General features: G+C 50.6%; 3 protein-coding genes across 3 annotated transcripts; 2 read left to right on the top strand and 1 right to left on the bottom strand.

Moving 5' to 3' along the window:
• Positions 1–823: 823 nt before the first annotated feature.
• On the top strand, positions 824–2,660 carry LAESUDRAFT_723999 (uncharacterized protein; the record flags this gene model as incomplete). Its single annotated transcript, XM_040908519.1, has 5 exons — positions 824–900; positions 943–979; positions 1,338–1,496; positions 1,634–1,765; positions 1,815–2,660. 5 exons carry the CDS (start codon positions 824–826, stop codon positions 2,481–2,483), a joined length of 1,074 nt encoding a protein of 357 aa, XP_040766219.1. The 3' UTR covers positions 2,484–2,660.
• A 396-nt stretch (positions 2,661–3,056) lies between these two features.
• Positions 3,057–4,437, top strand: LAESUDRAFT_757713 (zincin; the record flags this gene model as incomplete). Its single annotated transcript, XM_040912343.1, has 5 exons — positions 3,057–3,371; positions 3,425–3,556; positions 3,660–3,870; positions 4,021–4,324; positions 4,377–4,437. The coding sequence occupies 5 exons, from the start codon at positions 3,057–3,059 to the stop codon at positions 4,435–4,437; spliced, it is 1,023 nt and encodes a 340-aa protein (XP_040766220.1).
• Positions 4,438–6,346: 1,909 nt separating this feature from the next.
• On the bottom strand, positions 6,347–7,142 carry LAESUDRAFT_757714 (uncharacterized protein; the record flags this gene model as incomplete). Its single annotated transcript, XM_040912344.1, has 3 exons — positions 6,347–6,390; positions 6,464–6,973; positions 7,025–7,142. 3 exons carry the CDS (start codon positions 7,140–7,142, stop codon positions 6,347–6,349), a joined length of 672 nt encoding a protein of 223 aa, XP_040766221.1.
• Between the last annotated feature and the right edge of the window lie 6,250 nt (positions 7,143–13,392).

Consider the following 13,392-nt stretch of genomic DNA (forward strand, 5'->3'; position numbering starts at 1 on the left):
TTCTATCTTCGGTGTGGCGACTGGCGTGGCGACGTGTTTGGCCTTCAATGGCAGGAGTGCAGGGGACGACGATTAAGGTTGAAGAATGAGTCTGCGTGTTGGCGCGCGTCGAAAACTTGCGACGATGGCTTGCGAGCGTTCTGTAGCTTGCACTTGCCCTTTTCGCGTACTTGCAACCAATGGCGAGTGGGACGTTGTGCAACACAACGTCGAGCAGTGGGTGAGAGGTCGGCGATTGACGCAAGCGCGCACGACTGCCACTGACGACGCGCTCGTCCGCGTCGCGACTCGTCCTGCGTGACCATGTCGATATTTTCTTTGGTGCGTGCAGCTGCAGGCCCCCTTGAGCTTCTAGCGGATTTCTCGTCCAGGCTCGCTCTGACGCATTCTTGTCAGTCGTCCTCCGTACCACCCTCGGCGACATCAAGGTGCACCTAGCACCGTGTCTGAATAACTTCCCCTTCCATCATTGCCAGATCGAGGTCTTCCGATGCGAGGCTGTGCCAAAGACCGCAGAGGTGTGTTGATGTCCGCATATCCGTGATCTGCGGAACCCTGACCACCAACACCGCTTAGAACTTCCTCGCTCTGTGCGCCCCCGGCTACTACGATGGCTGCATATGGCACCGCAAGATCAAGGGGTTCATGATCCAGACAGGTGGCCAGAAGTGACCCGACTGGCTCAGAAAAGGGCGGACAGAGCATCTGGGGACAGCCATTTGCGGGCGAGATCCGCTCAAGGCTCAAGGTGCGTGGTAGCCACGTACTCATGTTCAGACCTTTCATTCACATTCCACAGTTCAACAACCGTGGCATTGCCACCATGGCTAATGCAAATTCGGACACAAACAAGTCCCAATTTTTCATTACATACTCTAAGCAACCGCACCTCGATGGGAAGTACACTATTTTCAGCAAGGTATGATTGCAACTCTGCCATAGTTTAGATATCAAAGCCATCATAGACCGCGCTTGCGGTGTCATTCACAACAAGCACAAGAAGACTGAGACTACGTCTGCGCCCCCTCCGCCCAGCGACCCCCAAAGCCAGGAAAATTTGCTACTGCTCCCACTCGATTAGGACAAAGAGCGCAAACGTTACTGGGCTGTAGATGATCCGTGCACGTTTTTCTTTCTCTTCGCCATGCGTTTTTCATATTCGCGCGTATTTGCTTCCTGAGGTGAGCTCAACTATTACTCGGCATCTTGCGACCCACTACCAATACAGTCTAATGTAATTCTCACTGACGTCTTTTCTCCATTTACATGTAGACTCTCCACGGTGATATATCTCAACGAATCCATGGAAGACCACTGCGACATTTCAAACCATTTAGACCACACGCGAGGAATATATGGAGGTCGTCGATAAGGTTAAGGAGGCTGCGCCTATAGAACCGAAGGAAGGTGGACGAAGAACGAAATTAGAACAAGCACATCTTGCACTCTTGAAGCTTCTGGAAGAGAGAATTGAGGTGATTGATGCCGAAATAGCGGTGAGTAGGTCATATCTCTTTACATGCGAGAGGCAGCATGGTCATCAGAGCTCGGAGCGCCACGCGCAACATTGCTGCCAAATCTTCTCATGTTGAACAGCGCTGTTGACGCACGTGACTCACTGGTGAACGTGTAGCGAATCCAACGCGCCCGTAAGAAGATTGAGCGACGGAATCTCTTGATTGCTCAGGCAGAAGTTCGAGAAACCCGGACACGCCGGCGGACTATTTGCCCTGACTATGCGTACATGAACGATCCCACCAGTGAGGTGAATTCTATATCATTTTCTCCCTATGTTACGCTAGAACATTGTGCAGTTCCAGGACGATCAAGACGAATATACTTATCAAGAGCAAGAAGACGAGGATTATGATAAACCAGCAGACGATGACGATCTGGCTGAGTGCCGTGGTGCCAGCGGTCGTTACCCTGGCATCGGTCGGCGGCGGTCAACGCGAGCCACTCATGCAGTTGTCCATGCCAGATGGTCCAGTGGAGCTCAGGATGATTGGAACGAATGGTGCGGAGAACGCTGTTCTACTCGGTTAGGAGCGACTGCAGACATGCAATTGGATGGTCCACCAAAGCGAGCGCGGACAGAGGATAGTCTTGTCAGCAATGGGTTTACCGAAACACAGTCGACAACCGCACCCGCTCAGAATGGCAACGGGCTCAAGATCAAGATGTACGGCGCAGCAGCGGTTAAACCCACAGAGATGGTTGTGGAAGCAGTGGCGGGAAAGAAGAGAAGTAAATATTGGTGTTACGCGGTGGAGCCCGTACCAGCTCTGCAGGTCGCACCGGATGATCCCCTTGGGCCCCGTAAACGACGACGGACGGAGAAAGCCGGCCTACAAAGTAGTATGTATCCGGAGCAAACACCGGATAACGAGTCTCATTCTGGGACGAACGGAGATGTTGTGATGCACGATCAACATGAAGAGGATGGTTTGTCAACACGAGGGTCTCCCATGGATCAGTCATGAGCTTGTGTCTCCATATTGTTGTACGCTTTCACGTCATTTTTGTCTGCATTCGTTACGCGCAGCATTCACCATCATATTCTTGGATTGAGCATGACCCACACCGTCTGACCTAATCATTGCTACAGTAGCTAATCACTATGCTATGGGTGAGATACATGGATAGAGCGTCAGATCCCATGCCTTTCTGGAAACATGCAAACAAAATGAACCTAAGCCTCACCTTCGTCGAATGGGAGGCCATTAATTGGTTAGTGGAAGTATCGGCAGATGCCGAGGCAGGAAAGTCACGAATCATGAGGTTGGACAGCGTCGCCTAGCGAGGCGCTAGGCTTGTCTACCGACGCTCACCCCTCGATTTATGCTCGCAAAGACGGCCAGTATGCGCTCTTGAAGCAGGCCAAATCTCCTTTCAGATTCTGGGGATGTCTCAATGCAAAGCGCGATGCCCCCCGCATGCTCACTCGATCTGCCACCACAACCACTACACTGCCATTATCTGCCTCGCACGAAAACACGATGTCATAGTGCTCTTCGACCAGCCTCGGACCTCAACAGCCTCCATAGTCGACTGCGATGAACTCCACTGGACTCTTTAATTATCCTAGTCTCTCGACACCGCTGGCCTTCAACGCCCTAGCTGATTCTACTCTCCGTCGTGCCCAACTCTTGACTGAGCGTGTGCCTAGAGCACGGGGATCGAGATCCGAGCTGTTCAAGGTGGTGAAGAACTTGGATACCCTGAGCGACCTGCTATGTGGGGTCATTGACTTGGCTGAGCTCCTCCGCAATGCGCATCCTGACAGAGCTTGGGTTAGATGTGCTGATGGGGAGTACGAAAAGTTGTGTGAATTCATGAATATCCTGAACACCCATGTTGGTCTACATGAAGTACGTATGATCATGACTCGTCCACAGTTGCACGTTGACATCCAAGTTATCAGGTTTTACACGCCGTGCTTTCTGATCGCGAGGTCGTCAAGTCGCTGACTCCGGAGGACCATCAGACCGCACTAATGTTCTGGAGGGACTTTGAAAAGTCTGGAATAGATCTACTACCTGGAGCAGCGAAGCAGGTTTGTTTCGCTGTCGACAGAAATCATGCTACCTGGACGGAAATGCCTCAACGAAACCACAAGCGCACGGCCACCAGCGATTATTAAACCAGTGGAACTGCAGGGGATCAAGGACATGGGAATGGGTGCACGACTGCGATTGCAAGCGCAATTCACTCAACGACATCTGCTCGCACACTCCGGGTCATTACAAGCACAAATGATCATGCGCAGCGCGCCAGCAGAAGAGCCTCGGAGAAAGCTGTACATGGCAGCCAATGCAAGTACCCCCGAACATATAGAGACGTTAGAGAAACTGCTGCATGCTCGAGGTGGTTTGCCCGCCTGGTCGGGAAGAGCAGTTTCGCACATATGACTCTCGCCGACAAAATGGCAAAATCACCGGGTACACGCAAGTCCTTCTCATACTCATCGTCATGAGTGCTGAAATGATGTTTAAATTCGTCTCTGTACGGTTTGCGCAGAGAATGTCCAGCGCTTTTTGGACGCACTCATGGATTACACTCGACCGTACGCGAGAAGTGCGTTACGCACGCTTAGCATACGTAAGCAGGCACATCTGAACACTGCCCCCTTCCGGATGGTCCAGGCTTGGGATTGTGACTACTATCATCCTCCGGAGCCGCCAGCACCGCCAGCCAAGCTGCCTCCTCTGACTCTTGGCAGGGTATTCATGGGTCTATCACGCCTCTTCCAAAACCTGTATGGCGTCTCACTGCGTTTGTCCGACGGCACCCCAGGAGAAGCCCCTGGCCCTGATTTTGGCTCGTACGTCCATTCCTCTTCCGTTCTTCCCTGCTGCAGGTGATCGACGGCACAGATACCACCCTCGATGCGATGGAGCGCGCTCTGGTCAACGCAAAGGACAGACCACCCACTGAGATCAAGTTAACATACGTGAGCCTCTCTTCGCCATTTTACTTTCAATCTTCTTCCACGATTACCGTCACAACCACATTTTCATCTCCTGTCAACCTATGACCTGTCCTTTCCGGCATATGATAGCATCCACCCTTATGCTGCGTACGAAGCGTCTGTTCGGCTCCCATGCGCGAACAGAACCCCGCCTCACTTCTTATAGTATGTTGTGCTCCAATACCGGCTCACCGCAGCAAGTTCGGGAAACCGAACAAAGTGCGCCTATCTCCTGAGACGCGGAGGCTGACTGCGTTCTATCTCGTGTCCGAAACTTCTGTGAGTCGATGCTGACTCCCCCTCTTCACTTCCCCAGGTCGCAGTCCACGCAAAGATGCCAAGCTCGATGTGCACCATATATGCCAATCCGTAGCATGTCCATTATCCGAGCTGTATTGGCACATAGGCGACCAATGGAGATTAGTTGATAGCGCGCTCCGGACCCTCTATGTTCTGTCTTCCCTGTTGTCTATGCTGCCTGTAACAGTATGTTTTCTCGTTCTTCCATCAACCCGTTACACATATGCGACTCGCTCATGGCGGAGCTATCTGTGACGCCCTTTGACGACAATATTGGCCACGGGGGTGCGGAATCCCTCGGCGGCCGCTTCGTAGGCTTCTGTAGGAGAAAGAATTGATCGATGAATCCATCTATTTTGACGTCTCGTTGAGATCCGCTGACCTGATGCCAGCCCATGACCTGCAACCAGCGTCGAGCTGCTTTGGGGATCTATCTATGTTCTATCTAATATAATGAAAAGACAGCGGGTCGTTGAAGATGCTGCGGTTAGCTCCGCGGTCCTCGTCTCCCCCCCTCTTCTCACTTTTGGAGGAAGCACGCTCTTTGCGCAGGGGGAGTTGAGCTGCACAATATATGTCGATTCTCCCACCACGGTTGTATAGGGACGGGCGAGCAACACGGGCCTCATCATCGAGAATCGTGTGCTTATAGATGCGCGATTCAAACTACCTCCTCCCAACAGACTCCTGGCAGATCTGCACACACGATGACACCGCAGACGCATGGAATGAATGACGCACTGTCATTATAAGTACACTGCAATATCCATCCAAAGTAGATGTACATTCACTCATCGGTGACAGTATCCGATACGAAGATCAATGGTCGTACACTGAAAAATACTTGGTCGTACATTTGAAAACACCTGGTAGTACACGGCGAATCAGCGAGCTGCGACGATGCTTGAGATGAATTTACAGCTATCGGAACAGTTGCAAGTCCAGGCAGCGTGAAATAAAACTGAACTTCCCCATCGGGCGAGCGGATGCTCCCAGACAGTCATACAACGTGATCGAGGGCGATCCGTGCCGGGGCCGATCCGAACTCAAAAACATGTCTACTGCTCCTGGCAGCTTGATACCACTGGTACTGTGAGTTCAATCACACAGTTTCGCGAAACATGATCGATGAGGACGTACTGCTTCTGCGCGATGTGCTTAATCGCCACCGTACGATTCATAGGAAGAGACTCAATCCGTTCTCTATAGCAACGTCTGCATACCCATGGTCCTGCCTCATGACGTTCTTCACTAACCCTCCAACTCGTTGCGCATTCCATTTTCTTTGCTATCGCGGTTTCTTCAGTGTCCACGATATTCCAAATGAGTTGGTTGGCGTCCTTCTCTAGATGACTAGTGACACAATGACGGACCTACAAGAGCGCGCCTTACGTGTCAGCGCAAGTAGTCGGCAACAGATGTCCATACTTACAGCATTATTCCAATCCATCACAACCTTTGCTACTGGACTTCGAGAACGGCAGAGAGTGCACGAGAATCGAGCGTCCAGTGAATCCATCTCAGCAATCGTTACCAAGTCTGGATTCCGTAGCAGAGATGCTTCGAATACACCAGCTACACAGTCGCCACAGTATCGAAACCCATCTGCCCGCCATGGGCTGTGGTCATAGCGCATATACAGTGCAGCTTTGTATACAGAACCAGCAACAGGGGTGAGCATCACGTACGCACGATTCTGATACTCCAGTGCTCGGTGTTCGTAACATGCGTGCATTGCACCTGGATGGTAATGTGACGTGACATCGGGCCAATGTCTGATTTCGCCGCAGAACGTGCACTGAAACACCAGTTTAGCAGGCTGCCTGCAGAACGAAAGATCATAATATTGCAGCCTTTTGACTCCCGGCTGCTTCGTCTCGTCTCCAACCTGCTTTTGCAATGCAGCCTGGACGTGCCATTTCCAATTTTGAACCAACTTCGGCAGAGCATTACGCAGCATCTCAAACTTGCATTCTGCGGACGTTGTAGATGCCAGTATCTCATGGACCTTCGGAAGTTCCGCCATGTCGATAGGATGCGGAAATGGTTCTTCGTCCTCGGTGGTGGCCTTCAGATATGAGAGCGTTTCTTCTAACAGAGGAAGACCTTGTTGATGAACCACGTCGACGCATTCCCAGAAGAGGCGCACACTCCTCCTCTGATCCATCAGCTCGACAATGGTGGGTTTTATGTCGGTCCATTCTACCGATGATCAGCATCATCATATCACGAGTCAAGACAACACGAACATACCTGAAGGATCCAACACCGCCGGTATGTCCACCTCCGGCAATTGAGATAAGATGTAATAATCTTGACCCATCTGGTCAAGGTCACGTTCAAATCCTAGCGACCTCAGGTGGTCTACCATGCTATGTTTGTACGGCTGCTCATTGGCAACTCAACGCGTTATGAATGTGATGATAACTCACGTGGTCAAGCATTGGCTCTTCAAATTAACGGCCTCTTCTTCATATACAGAGTCTCTCTCTGCAGACCAGGTTCGCAGACTAGCTGTATTCTGTGACATAGTTAGTGGTTCCCTAATGATATAAATGACGTAGTACAATAACCTGACGCTCGGCTTTGAGACGCTTAAACTCGATTAGGAGTGTACTTATTTCTTGACGCGTTTTGCAAGATTGCAATCGCGTAGTCAAGCATTGAATATCTATGATATGAGCTCTTCTGTTATGCGGTGACAAAGAAATTGAGCTACGGAAATGTTATACATGTCTTAAGTACGTACTACGTTCCTGTAGAACTGGCACCAGGCCTCTTAGATCAACCCATGGTTTGCAATGTGACGGTGGTTCCCACTCATACTCCATTAGATTGACTGTCCTGCAACGAGCGATGTCAATGGATGCATACAAATGTTCCGATCAAGAATTGAGCTTACATTGACTTCAAACAATTCCGACAGTACCTGGCAGCGAACTCCCATTTGGTATCCGCAGGCGTGCAGTGTGGCTTGCCGCACTTGTAACAAGTCAAACCGTACAACAGATCGACATAAAGTGGCTCGCAGAGAAATGGCGGACACGGAGGCAGATGCGGTTGTAGGGCTATTGACTCAGTCCAGAGTGATCGCCTTGATTTGCAGAGGGAAGTCCGTCTCAGTCCTTTGGATGTCCGACAGAGCTGCAGTAGACCTAGAGGACACAACCAAACGACGATCTGCAAAATGTGATTGACTGTTAGTCTGGATACCAAAATCACTTTTACTTACTGCCATCAGTATATCATATGGTATCTCTTCAAGGTTCATCGCAGCTGAAATTGTCATCTGATCTTCTTCATTCCTACGATGTTTGGTAGGGGGCTTTACACTATCTTCGAGTTCAAGAGACCTCTTGTTCTGTGGTCTTTCTACTGCCTGGCTAGATGCACCTTCTGCAGCCTGTATGACAACTACTGATATTCTGGTACGCTTGCCAGGCGGCTGGTTTATGTCATCGCCATGAATACGAGGTCGCTTCAACTGTTGACGATCGAAATGCATGGATAAGGGACAAATGACGGGATGCCTGAGGAGGTTGTCAGAGTTGATCCTTCTGGTGGTAGGAAGACCTGGGGGAACCTTATCGTGTACAAGCAGAAGGGGTATGTAAATGTTCAACCGGTCGCTTGTAGCGGTTGATCGCATTCGCGAAACTTCGAGCCGGAGAAAGCTGGCATGACAGCTGCAGCCTCTTTCGATGAGAACACATTGCCATAAATCTTCTCAAGATCCGTCTTCCGCCATACGTCGGGTTCTCAGAATCTATAGCCTAGAAAGGGTCCTGCTTCAGCCATAGGCGCCTGACTCGAGCAATCGGACATCTAATTGCGACCGATCGATGAGGCGCTGATCTCGGTAATTAGGCTGACCATCAGCGCCAGTTTTATCAGAGGGAACTCGCCTTCTATCAGCACCGTATCATGACTGGTAACGAATCTTAGTCATGTGGATGTTTCACAAAATGAGATATCCGCAAATTTTCACAGCAGGAATATCAAATACACACGGACACAATGATCCTATCCTCATGTACGGTCGCCGAAACCTGCCTTTGAGGACCGCTATCATGCCGACATCAGAGGAAGAAAGACTAGCCCAGAGAGGAACTTAGCGTGACCCAGAACTTTGTACCGAAGTTCGCCGAGCAAGAGCTGTCGATGATAGCTTTCTGCGAGAACCGGATTATCCAGGGCCGCATGGCCAGAGTGCGGTTCACATACACCCTGAAGGCATCTGAATTCAATTGATCGGTAATATGCGGTACCGGCGGTCGTGTTCGCCTTCCCCGATTCCATGGCGAATATTTCGCACGTCCGAAAGAGACCGTTCAGTGAATATTGACGTCTCAATAACATTCCCGAAATTTAAGCCGCCTGTGCTGTGGAATGAAGACGAATGACCAGATTCGAAGCATCGCTACCGTCTGCTCCAATCCGGCTGTTCAACGAGTATGATTCACATCAGATAACGTGATGACGTACTAGGCTGAGACAAGAGGGTCGGCCGCAAACAGACTTTGAGATCGCGAGGTCCCAGCCATCTCGATCTCGCACAATACTCTGATCTATGCCACCTTCCGTTCGACACGTTCCCTACTAAACCGGCCACCCGAGCAAGTCCATTTATTCTTGAACGTACTATGTCTTGGGAATTTAGCATGGATTTCTTGTCTTGATACAGCTGTTGTCCGGCTCGTGCGCAACAGATTTTTCATTGCTATCCATGAATTCAGTCGTAAAGCAACAGTATCCGCCCGTGTTGCTCTTTATATATCAAGGGCAGCCTGTCTGGGACAAGCGGAAGCACGCAAGTTCTCTAAGCACGCGAAGGAGCATCCCACACTCTGCACAGAAGTCCGCCGAGCGGGAGCTGTCGATAACAGCTGACTGCGAGATTCGGATTCTTCAGGGTCGCACAGCCGTATTGCGGCTCACGTACACCAGAGGCGTCTAGTTCGTAAACATGTGGCACCGGGGGTTATGGCCACCTTCCCGATACGACAGAAGAAGTGTTCCGTAAGAGTTGTCTCCCCAAAATCCCCGCTCGGAAAACTACAACCCCCATCCAGCATTGCCGAATGAAGACGAATGCCAGGTCATGAATAGCGGGTATCGTTTGTCCTGTATCCTATAGTCTGTTCCCATCTGGCTATACTCTGTCGGCAAGCTGAGGGTGGTTTTTTCATTCAAATTAGCTTCTTAACGATGACCAACATCTCATGTTGAGCATCAAGACCTCCGAGGCGATGTTCTATCTATGCCAACCGCGGTATCGAGAGGTGCCACTAGATGGGAGAAATATACGCTAGCCATTTCGCCTCTCCTTGCGTTGTAGGGAATTTTGAGCAGAGGGAATCTTCCGTGTGCTTGCTTGCATTCAACTGCTGTCGGAACAATACGAACCGTGGGCGTGACGGTACAGAGGCCTAGGTTCAGGAGTTCGATATCATATGATGGATGTAACAACAGGAGGCTAGCTAGAAAAGAAGTGTATGCGCGGAATTTGTTCCTGGAAAGCGTTAGTTATGAAGAAAGGCGATGTTTTACGATGACATACCAGTTCGTGATAATTATGACTGAATGTCTCGCGGTGACTGTGGAATGAGCTCCGGCATAATTATGCAATTTGAGGCCTGGCGGCACATTTCACGATTGCTTCAGGCTGTGAATATGAGCGGGCGATGACAGTCCATGGGCTGAGACATCCACCACCACTTTAATTTCTTGCCGGGGTTTCCGCCGGTTTGCGAAAGGGTCTGTTGGGATCATAATATGCGAAGAGTGTGAATAGGAACGGCCGTATAGCCACGAAGCAATGTTGCCGATGTAAGACGCAAAGACGATAAATAAACACCGATATTTAGACTTCCAGGAGCGCAGCCAATTGCCTTACGCTTTGACAGTTGAACGAGCTTTCCCCCGTACTGATGAACGACGAACGTAGCGAGGATTGTCGATGGTGGTAGCGTAGAACCTTGGGTGTACGGCGTCCATGGACAGTGGTCGTTGACATCTGGGCGCGGATTGCTGCGGCACAAGCATTCTGTCCCAGAGAAGAGGTATCGCCGTCCAGCATGCCATAGCACCTGAGCCGAGGACTATGAGCAGATACACCGGTCAACAGACCCGCGAGTCCAAGGTCAACGTATGCTGCCCCAAGAAACGTCGACTGTACAATATTCGCACGATGAGACAGTGCACGTTTGACAAACTCCATCACTCCCTTGAAGACGGAACTGGCACTGGCCGCCACCGGAAGATTCTGAGAACGGCTAAGCTGTCCTTTAACTATGAACAATGACCCATTCTGAACCCAGTCGGTCATTCCTTTCCTGCTGTGGCCTCCTGATGTGGTTCGTTAATATGCTCCCAGGCGTCTTGTGTGATGACTATGAATTGGCGATGCAAAGACGGGGACGATCAAGAAGTATATCCCGCTCCACGATCGTAAGGGATGTGAATCCAAATAACCGGTGGTGCACAATCAGACCTTGCGAGAAGACGTATGACAGCGCAGAGGAGTGTACGGAGAAGCCTGTGCGAGAGGATGGTCAGTGCATGCCAACAGTCTGTAAAGGTACGCACTTCTGCAGCGCATTAGATGCCGTACCAAATTGTTCGATCGCAGATACGAGTAGCAAAGCACCCTTGAGCGAGGTAGCGAGCAAAGCTGGGCGCCGCTATGAATGTCATGTTGTCGTCGATGGAATTGCAGAAGATTATGCAGACGTGATGACATTCGCATCTGTCAACGAGACGCACCGGGAGCTACGCAACATGCCACATCCGACAATGGATCTGGCGAATGAAGGGTATGAATTCAACGTAGCTTGCACACATATCGAAATTGATATGCATGCCGTGAAATCACAAGGTCGACCCTCATAAGCTCATCAGAGCTATGCATTGGACCTGGACGAGAGATGCCGGAGATGGCTGCGGGATGGCAACGGGCACCACAGCAAGATTCAACTACGAGTGTGATATCTTTGGGAACGAGGGGTGGAGACGGAGAACTGCAATCCAAGATATTTGCCGTTTACGATCGCGCTGAACAAGAACGGGAGGCCTGGCATAAGAAGACTAGTGCAGAAAAGGGATTCAGACCAGGTATTGGACCATCCTGCAGGTCGGAAATGGCCTTCAACACGACCAAGGCTCCGCTAGATGATATTGACATTTTCTTCTGCCGCACTCATGGCAATCGCCACGACCGCATCCTGGTCCATAGAGCGAATGAACACAGAGGACTGCGATACCAAAAGTGGCGAGACGAAACAAGAACGTGCTCTTGCAGACTATCTGAAGGCTGTGACTCGGGAGGCAAGGGTAGGCACCACGCTAGCTACCGGATCGTACATGGCTGAGGTTGACGAACAGATGAGACTTGGAGCGAAGCATCAGTGCATAATCCAGACACTGGAGATGAATCGCTCTCACCAGTCAATACTTCCCTCTCCCTATGTCCATCTTCCGCATACCACATCACTGTCTCGTCCCTCGCCATAGGGCCCGTCAGTCGGATTGATCTTCCTTCCCGACATCATGACAACGCTGCTCAAAACGTTTGTGCCCACCCAGCTCCTCCTGTAGTCCGAACTCTCCAATGTGGCCAGTCACATACTACGCACATCAACAGAGAAGGTTGGGAAAAGAGATGCCTTTGAGAGCCTTCTTGCTGCTAAAAAGCGACCAGCAAAGAGCAGACTTTGTACGGGCAGTTTATGGGAGAAGGTTGTGCGAGTGCTTGGTGACGTGCTCCAAGGATGCTCTTCCGCATTGCCAAAGCCACTTCGCAACTGTTGGAAGGCACAGAAATGGGCAATAATTCCTGTTAACTCAAAGTGCACCGCTTCATCGACAACACAGCTGGGACTTGTCAGCATTGGGGAAGAGCGATGCCATGAAGCCGCAACGGAATGGCGAGAGAGCCTATACATACCGTCTGAAGACATCTTAATCACTCAACCTCTGCTCGACGTCACATCCTCGACCAATATGCGGCGAGACTTCTCCAGCCATGTGCATGTTCTGTTGCGTGCGTCGGGATCCACAAAAAGCGGTATACCTGATCCTCTCTTGGAAAATTCACGGGCAAGTATTGACAAGCTGCCTGCAGATCTGGCTGGCATGGAATGTTTACGACGTCCGCTGAAGGCAAAGCCAATGGAACTCCGGAGGATGGCCTTCCGAAACATTGCGCGACAGTATGGAGTGGGAATGAGAAGTCCACAGACTAAGAACCACAATGAAGACATACACCAGCGCAATTGCTCAGAGTTTGTTCCGCGGCAAAGCAACTTGAGGTACGAGCTCTGAAGTCATGGTGTCTGGCCATCTCGATCGCGCGCGATACTCTGATCTCTGCCACGCTCCGTTTGACACATCCGTTCTGAATCGTCTTGATCGTACTACTCCTACTCGTATACCTTTCTGATTCGTGGATAATGGCTGCGTCAAAAGTATATTTCGTCAACCTCTCGAGTCTAATGCGCGATACATTTCCTCCGCGGATCGCATGGATCGAAGCTGCACCGCTGCTGATGAATTGAATGATTGTCTCCAATCCGGTGTCTGAGGAAGTTGCGATTTTGATATTGTCGTTTTACCACGACAAT

The sequence above is a fragment of the Laetiporus sulphureus genome, assembly GCF_001632365.1.
Source record: "Laetiporus sulphureus 93-53 unplaced genomic scaffold LAESUscaffold_11, whole genome shotgun sequence".
NCBI classification, from domain to species: Eukaryota; Fungi; Basidiomycota; class Agaricomycetes; order Polyporales; family Laetiporaceae; genus Laetiporus; species Laetiporus sulphureus.